Source organism: Podarcis bocagei, assembly GCF_964188305.1.
Source record: "Podarcis bocagei genome assembly, chromosome: Z".
In the NCBI taxonomy this organism is placed as follows: Eukaryota; Metazoa; Chordata; class Lepidosauria; order Squamata; family Lacertidae; genus Podarcis; species Podarcis bocagei.
The window spans coordinates 18,043,943-18,060,706 of NC_138140.1; the positions used below are offsets into that span (position 1 = coordinate 18,043,943).

The 16,764-nt window shown below is 45.0% G+C and overlaps 1 protein-coding gene across 3 annotated transcripts in view; it reads left to right on the forward strand.

The window, feature by feature from the left end:
* The window catches only part of PRRX2 (paired related homeobox 2), a 75,115-nt gene that overhangs the window by 53,951 nt on the left and 4,400 nt on the right, over positions 1-16,764 (forward strand). For all 3 annotated transcript variants that reach the window (XM_081178901.1, XM_081178902.1, XM_081178903.1), the window contains exon 2: positions 16,508-16,692. In XM_081178901.1, coding sequence (XP_081035027.1) covers positions 16,508-16,692 — 185 coding nt within the window. The remainder of the gene's footprint in view (positions 1-16,507; positions 16,693-16,764) is intronic.

A 16,764-nucleotide genomic window follows, 5' to 3' on the forward strand; every position in this document is an offset into this window, starting at 1 on the left:
CATTGATGGCCTTATCTCCTCTATGCATTTCTCCATTCCTCTTTTAAAGCCATCCAAGTTGGTGACCGTCATTGCCTCCTTCGGGAGCAAGTTCCAAATTCACACTAAAACGCTGAGGAATCGTTCTTTAACTATGTTCAGCATTTTAGTGTGAATTGCTCCTACTGTACACATTTTGCCTATGAAAATTTGTCTGATAGATGCATCTCTGCAATCAATTTCCCTCACATAGTGTATGTTTTGATGTTAACTTCACTAATATGTGCATTTTAACAAACACTTTCCCCTGACTGACATAAACCGTTTTTCTACATATTATTTGGGTGAGGAGCTGCGTTGCAGAATTTGGAGTGTGACTTTCAAAATATGGTTGTGTTTCAGTTCACATACTGTTTTCGTGAAGTGGGGATTATGAAGGTTTACATTAGAATGTGGACCAAACCACATTTCTTCTTGCCCTTGCCACTGCCCAGGAGCAGGCAGCATTGAGTCGGCAATTTCAAAACACAATATTAACATATATATCTTGATGATCATCTGGAACACCAAGAGCCTAAAACTCATATAGGTTATTTGCCCAGGATAAATGAAATGAAAAGTTCTTCACCATGCACTGAAACTGTAGTAGTCTTGGTACATGTCTTGTTTATGGAATGTACACCTTTCATGCAGTCATGTTTAGGTGAATGTCAGCGTTCATGTATGTATCTCTGACTTTTTGGATGTTCACAGAATTTGTCTAGAACTGCCATTTAGTTGTAGTCATAGAGTCAGAAATGCTGACATTGGCTGTTTTTTTAAATAATAATATATTGTAATAGGACCAGTGAAAAAGGTCAAAAATGGGTGTACCACAAAGCTTATTTTGGACATTTATGTCCTTGGCATAGAAGGGATCCAAATGAAGCTGTTTTGACCTTCATTGAAGTCCTGATTTCTTTTTCTGGATCCCTCAACATCTCAGAAATAAACCAGTAAATGTCAACATTCACCACATGCTTAGTGTAATCATACTCATATGGAAGGTCCAGTGTGGAACATAGGACATTTACTTGTGCTAGATCAGACTATTTGTTCATTGAACCAGTGCTGCCTACTTTGACTGGTAGTAGCTCTACTGGGTATCAATCAGAGAGAGGTCTTCCTCTCTATTTCCCTGGTGATTATAAGATTTTAGACAGTATTTTATACTAACAGCGTCACACCTAACATCGCCCAGGAATTATAAGAAACCCAAAAGGTCTGTGCTGTTTCAAAATCAGTAGTCAAAATCAATGCAGTTTGATAGGACCAATCAACATGTACCTAAACACAGGCAGAAACCAGTTCATTGACCTAAGGAACTATCATGCCATATTTGGTTATGATAAGAGGCATCCAAATGCATAGCCATGTCCCCTCTTCTCAGACCACACCACTCACTGGCCCTGCTTTGAGTGGTTTCTTTCCTGGCTGGAATGCGTCCTTGAAACCAGTCACCACTGGCATGTAGAGCATGAGGCTCTTAATCTCAGGGTTGTGGGTTCGAGCCCCATGTTGGGCAAAAGATTCCTGTATTTTAGGGGCTTGGACTAGATGACCCTCATGGTCCCTTCCAGCTCAATGATTCCATGATTCTATGAGGTCCCTGGAAGGTTGTTTGGAAAAGAATGTGGTCCTTGGGGCTGAGAAAGGCTCTCCACCCTTGGTTCAAATAGAAAGGGAGGGTGGGAACGACGAGTTGTCTTTTTGCACGATGAGAACCTGGAGATGGTTGGATGAAGACAGAATCACTAATTGTTAGCTATGAACTGTAGCCATAATAAACTTATTTGAAAGAAAAGGGGCTTCTGAAAAAAACAAAATATGGACAAAGGGAACAATTCACCTGACCCTACAATGAAGAAAAAATATTAAAAAGGGGCAAATCAAAGGAGGCAGGAAGATTAGGTTGTTTCTGGAGGAAACGTCCAAGTTGAGTTCCAACAGAGTGGGACTCTTTTGTTTGAACATCTGTTCATTTGGGCGGGACAATTTATTGCCATGATATTATTGGCAGGAGAAAGGAAGGAGTGTGAAGTTAAAAATACAGAAACCCAGATTATTCGAAGATTCCAGACAGCTTCATTGACGAACCTCGTATTTGGAAAAATAAAGATGAGGGTCTAAAACCATGTGGAAAAAGTTCCCTCAAAAAAACCCATTGTCCCAGTCCAAAATGGGAGTTGGGAAGTTAGTTGGTGAAAGGAAAGCTTGCAGGCCTGAGAACAGGGAATAATAAAATCCTGCCATTGTTTTCCTGGAAGCTCCCATGTATACTTTTTAACCCTCTCAGCACCCCTAGGCTGGTACACAGACTGGCCCAGGGTGGTCACATGGTAAGGGAGCCTAGGCCTTTGAGGTTGAAGCCCAACTATCGTTGCATCACACGGAGGTTAGTGCTGCCCCAAAATCTCAAACTAGATTAACTGTAGCTCCCCAAGGAACCAGGGGAGTTGTAGTTTTTGTGAGGGAGTAAACTTAGGCATCCTTAGCAGCAGATTTTCATCTCAGTTTAATTATTTATTAAATTTTACATGTGGCTTGGCTGTTTAAAAAGCAAACAAAGGACAACATGGTTCGCAAAAAGAATAACACAAGGAGAATTTGAACACAAGAGCAACCTCTCCCTTCTTGTGGTTTCCAGCAACTGGTATTCAGAAGCATTTATTGCCTCTTGACTGTGAAGGAAGAGTATGGCTATCTTATACAGTGGTACCTCGGGTTAAGAACTTAATTCGTTCTGGAGGTCCGTTCTTGACCTGAAACTGTTCTTAACCTGAAGCACCACTTTAGCTAATGGGGCCTCCTGCTGCTGCTGCTGCGCCGCCACCGCGTGATTTCTGTTCTCATCCTGAAGCAAAGTTCTTAACCCGAGGTACTATTTCTGGGTTAGCGGAGTCTGTAACCCGAAGCATCTGTAACCACCGACGTACCACTGTGTGGTTGCCAAACCTCCAGGCCTCACCTGAAGTCTCCATGTTTGCCTGCCCCCCCCCCCCAGATGGGCAAGAGTGTTTTTAGTAATAGTAATAGTAATAGTAATAGTAATAGTAATAATTAATAAATTATTAAGGCTGTGCATGCAGCTTGCAAGCTTCATCCCAGCAGGAGTGAGCTTCAAATTATAGCATAGATGTTTGGGGGGTGGGGTTGCGTTCCTCTGCTCCCCCCCATTAACCACCGTCTCCAAGGTCCACCTCCATGCCATCACGTAGGATATCGCTAGGTCTCAGGTTTGGACCCTGAAATTTCAGGGCCTAGGATGCTCCTGGCCTGGCAACCCTGCCAAAATGGCTTGGAATCACTGATGCCTCTGAGGATGCACAGAATCTGTTTCCTGCTCCCTTCTCCACTTCCTAGGAACAGCCAGAACACTGCTGTGTCTATTCAAGCGGACTGAAGCCTTCTTTGATGTCTCTGTTCATAGGGAAACAATATTCAGCACTCCATGTATAAAAGGCAGTGTGGCATAGTGGTTAGAATAGTGGCATAGTGGCACAAAGGTTAGACCAGGACCAGGGAGGCCGGGGTTCCAATTCTCGCTTGGCCATGAAGCTCACACTGGGTGATCTTGGAAGCCAGTCACTGCCTCTCAGCCTCGCCTACTTCACAGGGTTGTTGTGGGGATTAAGTGAGGAAGGGGAAAACTCCACTCTGAGCTTCGTGGAAGAGAAAGGTGGGGGTATAAAAGCAATAAATAAATAAATTCCTCCTACGGATTGTCCAGATATCAGTGTGGGCACAGTGGATGAAGCAAACCCTATTTTTGCGAGTTGGTATCTTTAAAGCAGCCTTTGGCTCCTGGCAGGGTATGGGTTTCAAGGAATCTTCTCCGTCTGCAGAATATTCAGAGACTTTTGTGTCTGTCCACCCCCCTCTACAAATCTCCCATCTCCTTAGAGACAGCTAAGATGATAATGCTTGTTGCCCCTTTCAAACCATGAACTTGTATCCATCCTGAAGAAATGCCATCACAGTTTCCCTCCCTCCAACCCCTCTTGAATATATATATATATATATATATATATATATATATATATATATATACACACACACACACACATACATACACATATATATACACGGAGGGGAGTGTGTGTGTGTGTGTGTGTGTGTGTGTGTGTGTGTAGAATTGAAATATAACAAAGCAGCTTTTCAGTCACAGCGATAGCTGAGGAAGCGAATTGTACGAGCCTATTAAAGTCTGTGTCTCTCTCCCCAACTGAAGTCTGTGGCTACGGTCGGCGCCAGCCTCTCGCGCTGAACCAGATGTGGAGAGGCGCCGTCCTTCCCGGCCACTGAATCTGAATTGCTCCAGGCCTCACACGAGGGAAACTGGAACGCACATGGGAAGCCACGGGGTTGTGGAGGGCGGGCTGCAGGCAGGCTGGGGGGGGGGGAGGAAGCTTCCTCCAACGAAGCACAGAGCAGCAAAGTCAGGGGGAAGCTGGAAGTGTGGACAGAGGAAAGCCAGGGGTCTCTTGGTTGGCAGAATGGGCACAAGATTAAGGCAGAAATGCAAGGATATAGGAAGAGCCTGGCTGTTTGATCAGGCCAAGGTGTGGCCCATATAATCTTACTCTAACCATGGCCAACCAGATGTCATAACAGACGTGGGAAGCTCCTAAGCAAGACCCAAGTGCAGCAGAAAATATCCGGTTGTTCTTCCCCATCGTCTGGTATACAGAGGTAGACTACCTCCAGGCATGGAGGTTCTGCTGTCACAATGGGAAGAGCCTAGCTGCTGAATGAGGGTGAATGGGGCCCAATCTAGCCCAGCAGCCTGTTCTGACAGTGCCCAACCAGATGCTCCAATTGGGAAGCCTGCAAATAAGATTTCAGTACAACAGCAACACCTGTGAATTCCAGCAACTGGCATTTGGGGGTAGATTGCTTCTGGGCATGGAGGTTCTGCTATCATAATAGACATCAAGAGGAAGAGGGTTCAGGCCAAAAGGAGCTCGCCTAGGCCAGCACTTCAGTCTCACAGGGGCCAACCAGACACTTCTTCAGAGAAGTCCTCAAGCAGGACATTAGGGTAAAGTCAGTCTTCTTAGTGGTGATTCCCAGTAATGGTCTGTTAAGAGACCTACTGCCTTCAATGGTAGAGGCAGAGCATAAGAAGAGCTCTGTTGGAGACCTGCTCATCATCCTACATCCTGTTCTTACAGTGGTCAACCAGATGCCTAATAATAATAATATAATTTATTATTTGTACCCCGCCCATCTGGCTGGGTTTCCCCAGCCACTCTGGGCGGCTTCCAACAAAGACAAAAAATACACTAAAATGTCACACATTAAAAACTTCCCTGAACAGGGCTGCCTTCAGATGTCTTCTGAATGTCAGGTAGTTGTTTATTTCCTTGACATCTGATGGGAGGGCGTTCCACAGGGCAGTGCCATTACCGAGAAGGCCCTCTGCCTGGTTCCCTGTAGCTTTGCTTCTCGCAGTGAGGGAACTGCCAGAAGGCCCTTAGCAGTGGACCTCAGTGTCCGGGCAGAACGATGGGGGTGGAGACGCTCCTACAGGTATACTGGGCTGAGGCCGTTTCTGTTTTCTATTAAGGGAAGCCCAAAAGCAGGACCTGAGCATAACAGCAACTCTCCACACTCACAATCCCAGTGACTTGCATATTGCCTCTGACAGTGGAGGGAGAATATAGCCATTATGACTAGTAGCCATTTAGGGTCTTCCCCCCCCCCCCCACATAAAGGAGACCAGCAGAAGTTACAAAAACTTCTCTCTTCCTTGACTCAAGGAAATCTCCACTTTTTAGGCTGCAGAGTTGCCTCTGCTGCACTAGTGGGTTTAGCAGGTTTTCAACACAGTAGCATGAACTTGCTGGACTATTTAGCAGGAGACAGGTCATTATAATTATCCCTTTCATGAAAGCATTTAGAGAAACTGCTTTGATTCTGGGGATGGGTAGAAACATGGAATCACAGAATTGTAGAGTTGGAAGGGACAACGGGGGCCATCTAGTCTAACCTTGCAATGCAGGAATAATTGCATTGGGGGTGAAGCATAAAAAAAACCCCAACAGCAGTCCAAAGTCAACAAGCAGCAAATAAAATGTGAAAGGCCAAAAGTTGGAGACGATCAGCTAAAATCAAATTGAAAAGTTTTTTGTTTTGATTGGGCTTCTAAATCAGCATTGAGGAATTGTTTAATTCAGACTGGGGGCCATGTTCCCTTGTGGGAAACGTTCTGGGGGCTGCATGACAGTAGTGGGTGGAGTCATCCAGAAGCAAAAAAAAGAAGTAGGTAGAGCAACAAACATTACTTTTACCTTTGTGAAATAGGCTACTGTTCAAGTCATGGAGAATTCAGACATTACTATGAACACACCTCCCCATCCTGACAAGCAAGAGGCATAATCCCATTGAGGGATGCCTTCCAGCTAGCCAAAGCACTCAAGGAGGTTTGTGGAGCAAGGCCATCAAAGGGGAGAGGGGGCTGGACTGGGAAAGGGATAGAGCGAGTCCTGAGGACCATATAGACAGGAGTTGGAGGGCCACATCTGGCCTCCAGGCCTGAGGTTCCACTAGGGCCCTGCGGGACCTGACATCTTTCCGCAGGGCCTGCAAGACAGAGTTGTTCCACCAGGCTTTTGGTCAGGGCGCAGCCTGACTCCCTCCTCTGGCAACCTGCTCAGAATTTTGCTTAATTGGTTGCCATCAATTTGATTTAATTAATTTTTATAATGAAATATTTTTAGATTGTGTGATTATTTGACTGATTATTTGATTGTTGTTAGCCGCCCTGAGCCCGGCTTCGGCTGGGGAGGGCGGGATATAAATAAAATTTATTATTATTATTATTATATTACCAGCCTCAGTGACAGCAGCACTCTTAAACTCATTTGCCTAGGAGTAGGCCCTGTTGAATTCAGAAGGACTTAACTTTTGAGGACACATGGGACTAATCTACACTGGTCAGTTAAAACGTTAAAACGTGTTATAAAAATGTGACACCAGAGGGGGCTGTAGAGCAGTGATCTGTCGTCAATGGGAAATTAAATTGAGAGCTATATTACTGGGGGGTTTTAAACACGCTTTTATTTTTCCCAGATCAGTGTAGATCCAGCCATGGAGAGAGAAGATTCATTTCCATGTAGGAAGATTGTCTACACCAGAATCAGTTAGGGATGGACTGAGCAGTTAATTCCATCCTGTTTAGGTCTCAGTGGCACACAGTCATAGGTCTGTTGCATTTTGTAGTAGGACAGTATGTCCTGACCCATTCTGTTTTCTTGCTGTCCCGTTCTATTTTGTTGCATCTCATTCCGTCCTGTTCTGTCCTGTTTCTTTGCATGCCATTCTGTCATGTGCACTTTGTGTAGCTTTTATATGTAAAACATACTTTCCAATGCTTTCTGGTGCACTCGCAAGTAAAACAAAAAAACACACCGTGCACTTCCTGTGATTCTTTTATGCAATAATACATATTTTCATGCAGCCTTTTTTGCATGCTCGAAGTACACTACAAAATCAGGAGCGAAGTGTCATCTGACTAGGAGGCATGTTCAGATCCACAAACAAGTGCGGGAATGTTGGGTGAAGTCAGTCCGCCATGAAAAACAGACCAAGTGAATCCCACCCCTACATGCAGCTATTCTTTAGAACTATAAAGTGAAGAAAAAGAAAACCTGAGAGTCTGTCTCTGCTCCAGCCTGAATGTGTGGTTTCAGGCAAAACAACGTTGCCTTGCCAGATATCTGACCTAGAAAGAATGAGAATTAATTTGCTCCCCCCCCCATGTCCAGAAGTAGTACTGTGATTTCACTTGGAATATAATACTATACCCCAGGACCACCCTGAGTTAGATTGAACATTTTCATACAAAGCTCAAAATAGTTTGTGCCTAAATACTGGGTCACCTCCAGCACTTGTAGCATCTTTCCATCTGGCAGAGCACTCACCTTGCTTGGAGTCATGTTTTCCTCTCCACAGAGGCTTCTCTGCCACTTTGCCGGCTGCTGCTCTATTTTATAAAACTGCTGGTTTTCTTGCTGCATCTGTTGCTGGACCTGCTGCTGGAGCACCAACATGACCTGCTGTAGGAATGCTGCTGTTTCTCCCTCCATTTCGGCTCAGGAACATCTAGCCCTCAGCCCTTTTCCTCTAGAAAACACAGATCCCACTTCTTACACCAGTGTGACACACCACCGCAACCTCTGAGCAGTATGAGATTCCGGGGTACCACGAGCACTTGTCAGGATCTGGGTTACTTTTTGGAACAAAGAGGCAAAGCAGAGACTGCAGTGTCTTTATGATATATGGATTACTTACACAAATATACAGCACATCCTGTAGAGGGAATTGAGAGGCAGATGGGGCTTGTCTACCTGGGAAGGGAGCCCCTCTAGGAGAAGGAAAACTGATCCTAAACCTCTGCTGCCTTGTGGAACATCTATGGGAGAAAGGGCTAAGGAGGAAACCCTACTCAAATCCAGAGTGGAATCCCTAAGGTTGTTGGATGGCGCCTTGTACACCTCCTTTGGAAACTCCTGTAGCCAAGTTGGTGCCAAATGTATTGCTCTGCTTCCCTTTGGACCACATCAGTGTGGCTGAGAGTGGGGTCTTGTTGTCTGGTCAGCCTAGGACCTCTGTATACACTGTCCATGCATGCACTGCAGAGAGGTAATTTCAGTGCTGCTAATGCAGCAGTTTGACTTCACACACCCCAGGCCCACTCCATTGTCTCTCAAGACAGATGGATGCCAACAACATACAATCTGCATCTAGATGGAGAGAGTTCAGAGCATTCAAATCCCCAGAGGATTGTGCTCCTCCTCTCATTGCTGCAGCCTCAGACTCCAAGAGACCCCAAACATCATATCTGATCCTTTCTACAGCATAAAACAGACCTTTCCCCTCCTGCTCTGGTCCCCCCCCCACAGCTTGCAAAGATGACACTTCTTCCTGTTCACTTATGTCAGTACCCACTGCAATTCCCCCCCCCTCCTGAAAAGCTGGCCTTTTGTCTCTGCTAACTAAGGACACCTCAATTCACAGAGGGGCTCTCACCATTTACACCAATCTCTGTTAATGGCCTTCTTAATCGGTTAACAGTTCAGCCATTATCAGCATTTGTTCTTCCAAGGCCCTCATCCAGCTATCTCTGCCAAACTAGCCCGGCTTAATAGCATAAATTGAGTTGGGCACAATTTAGCCAAACCTCATTAAATTCTAACTTTTACTGAACCCAAGGATTGTGTGTGACTTACACCCACAAACTCTGGCATCCAGAACCTGTAGTAACATATTTCCCATTCTAAATTCACCAGTTAAAAGAATAAAATGAAATAAAAACACTCCATGAACATCAGGGTCAGGATTTAGGTGGTAGAGAGGAAGATGAAAGACCTATGACGTTTCCTACAGATGTTTCGTTAGAGACTTAGTGTGCTCATTAAGGGCCAAGCTAGATAAGAGGAGTCAGGCCAGAGATTAGATCCCATAACACTGGGAGGGAAGTTGGATTAGGGCCCTGGCACCAGAGAAGAGGATTTAACCTATCCTGAGTGTGAGAGAGAAGGGGGAGGCAGAAAGGGAGTGTGAGAAAAAAGGAGGCGTGAAGAAAGTGAGCAAGATAGATGGGAGGTGGCAGCAAGGATGTGTGAGAGAGAAAAGGAGTGGCAGAAACAGAAAAAGAGGGAGAAGGGAAGTGGCAGAAAAATAGAGGAAAGGGGCGTGTCTCCATCCCCTTCCAGCTGTGGTCTTGCCTACCATTGGGTATGGAGCTAGGTGGGGAAAAGACTGCCCACCTTTGCCCTACAGGAAAGTAGCCATATGGTTCAAAACTTTTGTTGCAGATCTGGGGTAACAAGAGTTTTGGGGTGAAACTGCTAGTTAGGGAATGTTAGAAACTGCTAGTTAGGGAATGTTAGAAACCAAGAAATGGTAACATTTAGATAATACTTAGAGCATTGAAGAGAAGATGCCAGACACTAGATTTAAAATGCAGGCTAAACCAGGAAATCTCCTGGGGAGAAGGACTATCAAGGGCTGGATCTAGGCACATCAAAGAAGTGTTTCAGTTAAAAGCCACAGTTGTAAGCTTTGCATGAGAAATTGGGTTGGCAAAAACAGAACTCCACAGCACCATTTGGTGTCACAGTGTTATCATGCCTGAACAACGCATATAAAGCGCTTTTTCTTTGCCAATGCAGATGAGTCCAAGGTGTAATTACCTGACAGTGGCCAGTCATTGACCCTCTTTTACCTGAACTTTGAGTAAATAGTAGAGATGAGAGGGAGAAGTTATAGGAAAAATGTGTCCTTTTGAAATTTAGCGGTTGGGGAAGAACGGGGTGAACTCGGTGAGTTGCTGTGAAGGGCAGAACCATCTTGGCCGCCTGGGATAGAGGCACAGAGATGGTTTGCAGGATGCCTTGGACTCCAGCGCTGCACTGCTGTGGGGAACAAGCCCCTCTTGATACGTAATACTCTGAACTCTCTCCCAAAGTAGACCCAGGTGTAAATATGTGTACAACAAACCATATTTCTTAAAGACACTAGTCTCCACCGTGCCTTGATTTCCCAATAGAAACACAACCCTGGAACCCCCTGAAATCTTTCTGCTACTCAGCAGAGATTGGGAATGATGCACAACCATGTAACACTTTGAAGAAGACCAGGATTTGTGAGTTTATTTTCTTTCTACTGAGCAAAGATATCTGATTTCTGTCCAAGTTGTTATGCACTTCCAATTTCTTTCCCCCAAAAGCCGGCTTTAGCACTGAGAGCCGCTTGAGGTTAGCTATGGCACATCACACGTATTTTCCCCTTTCCACAAGCGTAAGCAGAAAAAAAGCCATATACCGTGAGACAGTCCTGGCACCTTTTCCATGGGAAATTGCTGGAGCAGGCGTGTAGAATCTCAGGCCTGGAGGGGCCTCCAGCTACCTCTGTTTGGGCCTTGGGATGCCTCTTCAGCTCACACCCTTCACTAGCCTGGCTTCATTTGTGAAAATGGCTTGCAAAAATGCATTCTATCAGGGAAACCCACTTTGCGAAGAAGTGCCCATTAGGCAAAATCTCTCTCTCTCTCTCTCTCTCTCTCTCTCTCTCTCTCTCACACACACACACACACACACACACACAAACACACACACAAACACACACACACACACACACACACACACACACACACACACACACACAAACACAAACACAAAATGCATATTAGGGTAAGTTCACACTCCCATCAGATGTCATGGAAATAAACAACTATTAGGCTTTTAGAAGACACCTGAAGGCAGCCTATCTGGGGAAGTTAATAATAATAATAATAATAATAATAATAATAATAATAATAATAATAATAATAAGAAGAATAAGAATAATAATAATTTATTTGTACCCTACCCATCTGGCTGGGTTTCCCCAGCCACTCTGGCCGGCTTCCAACAAAGATTATAAATACATTAAAATGTCACACATTAAAAACTTCCCTGAACAGGGCTGCCTTCAGATGTCTTCTAAATGTAGTTGTTTACCTCTTTGACATCTGCAGGGAGGGCGTTCCACAGGGCGGGCGCCACTACCGAGAAGGCCCTCTGTCTGGTTCCCTGTAACCTCACTTCTCACAATGAGGGAACTGCCAGAAGACCCTCGGCGCTGGACCTCAGCGACCTGGCAGAACAATGGGGGTGGAGATGCTCCTTCAGGTATACTAGGCTGAGGCTGTTTAATGAGTGACTGTGTTCAATATTTTAAATTTGTTGGAAGCTGCTCAGGGTAGCTGGGGCAACCCAGTCAGATGGACACCATAGAAATAAATAAATAAATAAATAATATTTTTATTATTATTACTAAGATGCTGGTGAATAAGGAATTTTTGAAAAAATTGCATGAAGTGGAAATGTGGAGAACTTGAACTTTAGAATGGAGAGAGAGAGAAAAATGAAATCGAAAGGTTCACCTAGATACATATCCCACTATCCTTGTCCCTGCTGTCTGGGGCTGATGGGAATTAAGAGTTGAGCAATGTCTCAAGAGCCACAGGTTTCTCATCTCAGCTGTGAAGGAGAGCACTTCGTTTCCAAAAACTGACCTGGGAGAAGGGGTGGGTGATGGGTCCTGCCTTTCCAAACAATTTCTGGGCAAAGGACATCCCTCCTAATCTGGCCGAGTCAGTGTGAATTTGTTAAATCCACGTTAAGCACCTTGTTTGCTTTTGCTAATTCAGACCACCTGAGATTGAACCGGTCCGTTTGCTAAGAACTCGTGTTAATTAATAAAGCCTATTTATTTGCTTAGAGATGTCTGCAGCCTCTGGGTCAGGTTTTACCATAATTGTTATTTCGAGGGGGTGGGGAAGGGATTCTCGGGGAGAGAGAGGTTAGAGCTAACTAGAAAGGAGCTGCATTTATTTTTCTTTGGCGGTATGTACAGCTAATGCACTCCAGGCTATTTCCACCCCTTCAGCTAAGCCGAATAAGAGGAGAAGGAAGGGTTAAAGCAGAGGTGCCAGAGGAATAATAGAACTGTAGAGTTGGAAAGTCTCCCCCCCAGGAAGGCAGGCGGGCAAGCTTAGAACTGGCTATTCGCTTTGGAAGGGAGGGGAATTATCAACAAGTTATTTTAGAGAAGGAGTGGGAAATCCTTTTCAGTCCAAAGGCCACATTTTTCTTCCAGGGTGGGGGGTGGGGGTAGGGGGTGCACATGCCAGTGGTGGGAGGAGCCAGAGGCAAAAGCAGACAGAGCAACCAATACAAATTTCCCACTTTGCACAGTGGATTAGTTTTTGCACGCATCCCCCTTTCTTTATCCCATACTCTCCAAGTGTCCTGATTGCCCAGGGACAGCCCCGGAATTACAAAAGCTTCTGATTTGATATAATAACAATAACAATAACAATAACAACAACAACAACAACAACAACAACAACAACAACAACAATAATAATAATAATAATAATAATAATAATTTATTTATACCCCATCCATCTGGCTGGGCTTCCCCAGCCACTCTGGGCAGCTTCCAACAAAATATTAAAATACCGTAATATATCAAACATTAAAAGGTTCCCTAAACAGGGCTGCCTTCAGATGTCTTCTAAAAGTCTGGTAGTTGTTCTTTGACATCTGGTGGGTGGGCATTCCACAGGGCGGGCGCCACTACCAAGAAGGCCCTCTGCCTGGTTCCCTGTAACTTGGCTTCTCACAGTGAGGGAACCGCCAGAAGGCCCTTGGAGCTGGACCTCAGTGTCCGGGCAGAATAATGGAAGTGGAGACGCTCCATCAGGTATACTGGGCTGAGGCCGTTTAGGGCTTTAAAGGTCAGCACCAACACCTTGAATTGTGCTCGGAAACGTACTGGGAGCCAATGCAGATCTCTCAGGACTGGTGTTATGTGGTCTTGGCGGCCACTCCCAGTCACCAGTCTAGCTGCCGCATTCTGGATCAGTTGTAGTTTCTGGATCACCTTCAAAAGTAGCCCCATGTAGAGCGCGTTGCAGTAATCCAAGCGGGAGATAACCAGAGCATGCACCACTCTGGCGAGGCAGTCCATGGGCAGATAAGGTCTCAGAATGTCCCTATTTCCCATCAGTGCCACTGCCGCCGAGCTTGGGGGTGAGCATGAGCCAGTGCTTGCCCTGGGCGACAGCTGCAGCTGCAAGGGAGCGCCCAACTGCCTCTCCATGGCCACCTTAAATGCCAGCCTCCTCTCTTGGGCAGCTCATAGCGGCTGCTGGAGAGTGGGTGAGGAAGAAGAGATCTGCCACCATGGCCGACGCATGGCTCCCTGAGGTACAGGCAGGGAACATGGTGGTGGAAATGCTCTGCTGGCAGAGTGTTGAGTAGGTTCAGTTGGGGAGGGGGAAGAGTGAGAAACATCCCTGTTTTCATCTGAGGAATGTCTGAGGGTATGCTATCCTCCATCCAGGCAGACAAGAAGCATGACCAGCTCAAAGACACATCCCTGCAGGACAAAATCACTAAGAGAGGGTGCCAAGCAGTGAAAGGTGTGGCCTAGGAAGGGTTCTGAGGGCCAGGTGGAGAGGTCTGAGGGGCTGCATGCATCCCCAAGGGCTGAGCCCCCCACCCCCTGTTTTAGAATGAGTCTCTTGTGCCCTTAATCCCAACCTATCTCTTAGAGAGCAACCCAGGCAAGCAAAACGCTTTGCCACATCACAGCCACTTAGATTTGACACACAGCAGAAGAATCTGGGGCAACCCTGCTGAAAATCAAAGGGGATGTCATAAAATTATTCCATTTTTTTAAAATAAAAAAGTGAATTCCAAAATAACTTTCTTTCCCGCCATTAGGGAACAAATGGAAGCCAGATGTTTGCATAACGGAGCGGGAGGCAAAATTGCTGTATAGGATTTCAGGACAGAATTTAAACTGAAACACACGCCCAGGGACCATTCTCTGGCGGACTGCACCTTCCTAGGCTGCATTTTATAGAATCATGTGATAGTAGAGTTGGAAGGGAACCAAAGACTCATCTAGTCCACCCCCCTCTGCAATGTGCAGGAATCTCTACTAAAGCACCCATGACAGATGGCCATCCAATCTCTGCTTAGAAACCTCCAAGGAAGGAGAGTCTACCACCTTCCGATGGAGTCCATTCCGCTGTCAAACAGCTCCTACCACCAGAAAGTTCTTCCTAATGTTTAGTCAGACTCTCATTTCTTGTAATTTGAATCCATTGGTTCAGGTCCTTGGGTGGGTGGGGGAATAGATAGATACAAATCACCCATGTGGGGTAATTAATAAACAAATGCTACATCCAGAAATGCAGGGCAAGCAAACTCTGGTAATAGAGAAAGCCCCCAATAACAGAGTTTTAAAGTCACAAAAGCAAGCAGCAAAATATTGTGGGGATTTAGGTTGTTAAACCTTTTAAATATCCTAACCTGAGTCACTACCAGATCTTACCCATTTCTACCCCTCTTAGCAGTGAGCACACTTTAGCAAGTTTAAACATGCTTTACTTACAAAGTTCCAAACATAGCTGTCAACCTTTCCTCTTTTTGTGGGAAATTCCCTTATTCCAGCGCCGTTTCCCGCTGCTTCCCACTGCTATCCCGGATTGTTAGATATCCTGTAGACTGTCCCCGGGATAGGTGAGGTTGCTGATCCCTTATTTTAGAGGCTGCTGAGCCCTTATTTTCAAATCTGAAAGTTGGCAGCTATGGTTCCAAAGGTCAGGTTCATTCATTTTTTTCCATGAAGCAACAATTAAACACAGGCAGAAATCTTGGGATACAAAGTATAGTGAAATAGTGCTAAAGAGTATATATTGAATTAAAGAAGGTGTTAAAGTATACATTTGTAAAAAACCCCGAAATCTTCCTGTTAGGGATGCTAGGGAATGAAATAAAAAAGAAAGACCATAAATTTGTATATTACGCAGTTACAGCAGCAAGGATAGTTCTTGCCCAGAAGTGGAAAAAACAGGAAATGCCAACAATAGAGGAGATTAAAGCTACTAGACTACGGGGATTTGGACAGATTAACGGGGAGGATTAGACACCTAAGAGACCAAAAGTTTATCAAGGATTGGGGAAAATATGTAGAATACCTGGAACATATTAGTAAAGGACAAATAACGTTAAGGGGATTCAGAGAAGCACTGTGAAAGACTAAGAGTTATTGTTAAAGGAAAATGGAGGAAGAGAAATGTATAATGACAATACAAACTAGGTAATGTGTATTTTTGATTTTTATTACGGAAGATTTACGGATGAGCTGAAGGAAGTCCAGAAAGAGACGACAATGTAAATTTGATAGGTGAAAACTTTTTATTGTGTATATTGTTCATTTGTTTTGTGTTTTGTTGTTGTTTTTCTTTATTCTTTCCTTTTCTTTCTATTGGAAAATCAATAAACATTTATCTGCAAAAAGAAAAAAGAAAAAAAATTAGCATTTCTCTAAAATGTGCAATGCAGTTGTCCAACCAAAAATAAATACAAAAATGAAAGGAAAAAAAGAAATAGTGCTAAGCACGTGGTCTGAGCTTGTATAGAGCAAGCTCAGGCACTTCCTATCTCAGTGAGTTCATATGGTGAAAAAGGCGAATGAATAAAGGAGTTAATTTCCTTCCAGGTGAGAGGCATGACTGCAATTTCCCACAGTCCTTCTCTCTGGAGCAGGAGGAAACAAGTCTATTCTTTCTTTCATGTGATAGCCCTCCAATTGGCTATCATATCATCTCTCAGCTTTTTCTTCTCCAGGTACATTAAGGGCATAGTTCCTGCCCACCCAAGTGTGATGTGTATGGATAGCTATGCTCCGCCTCCACATTCAGAGGCAGCAATGCTTCTGAATACCAGTGCCAGAAACCATAGGAGGGGAGAGGGCTCTTGAGCTCAGATCCTGCTTGCTGGTTTTCCATAGGAAACTGTTCAGCCACAGTGAGAAAAGGATGCTGGACAAAATGGGCTGTTGGCCTGATCCACCAGGCTCTTCTTATGTTCCTGTGGCTTCATCGTGGCATCATCATTGCCTCTCTTTTGTCCCCCAACAGGTGAGAGCTTGAGTGCATCCCGCAGCTCTGCCAAGCGGAAGAAGAAGCAGAGGAGAAACCGCACCACATTCAACAGCAGCCAGCTCCAGGCTCTGGAGAGGGTCTTTGAGAGGACGCACTACCCCGATGCGTTTGTCCGGGAGGAGTTGGCACGGAGGGTCAGCCTTAGCGAGGCCAGAGTGCAGGTGAGAGTGTTATGTACTGAAGTTCTCACCCTGGGCCAGCAGGGGGATACTGTAGATAGTTTTCACTCAGGT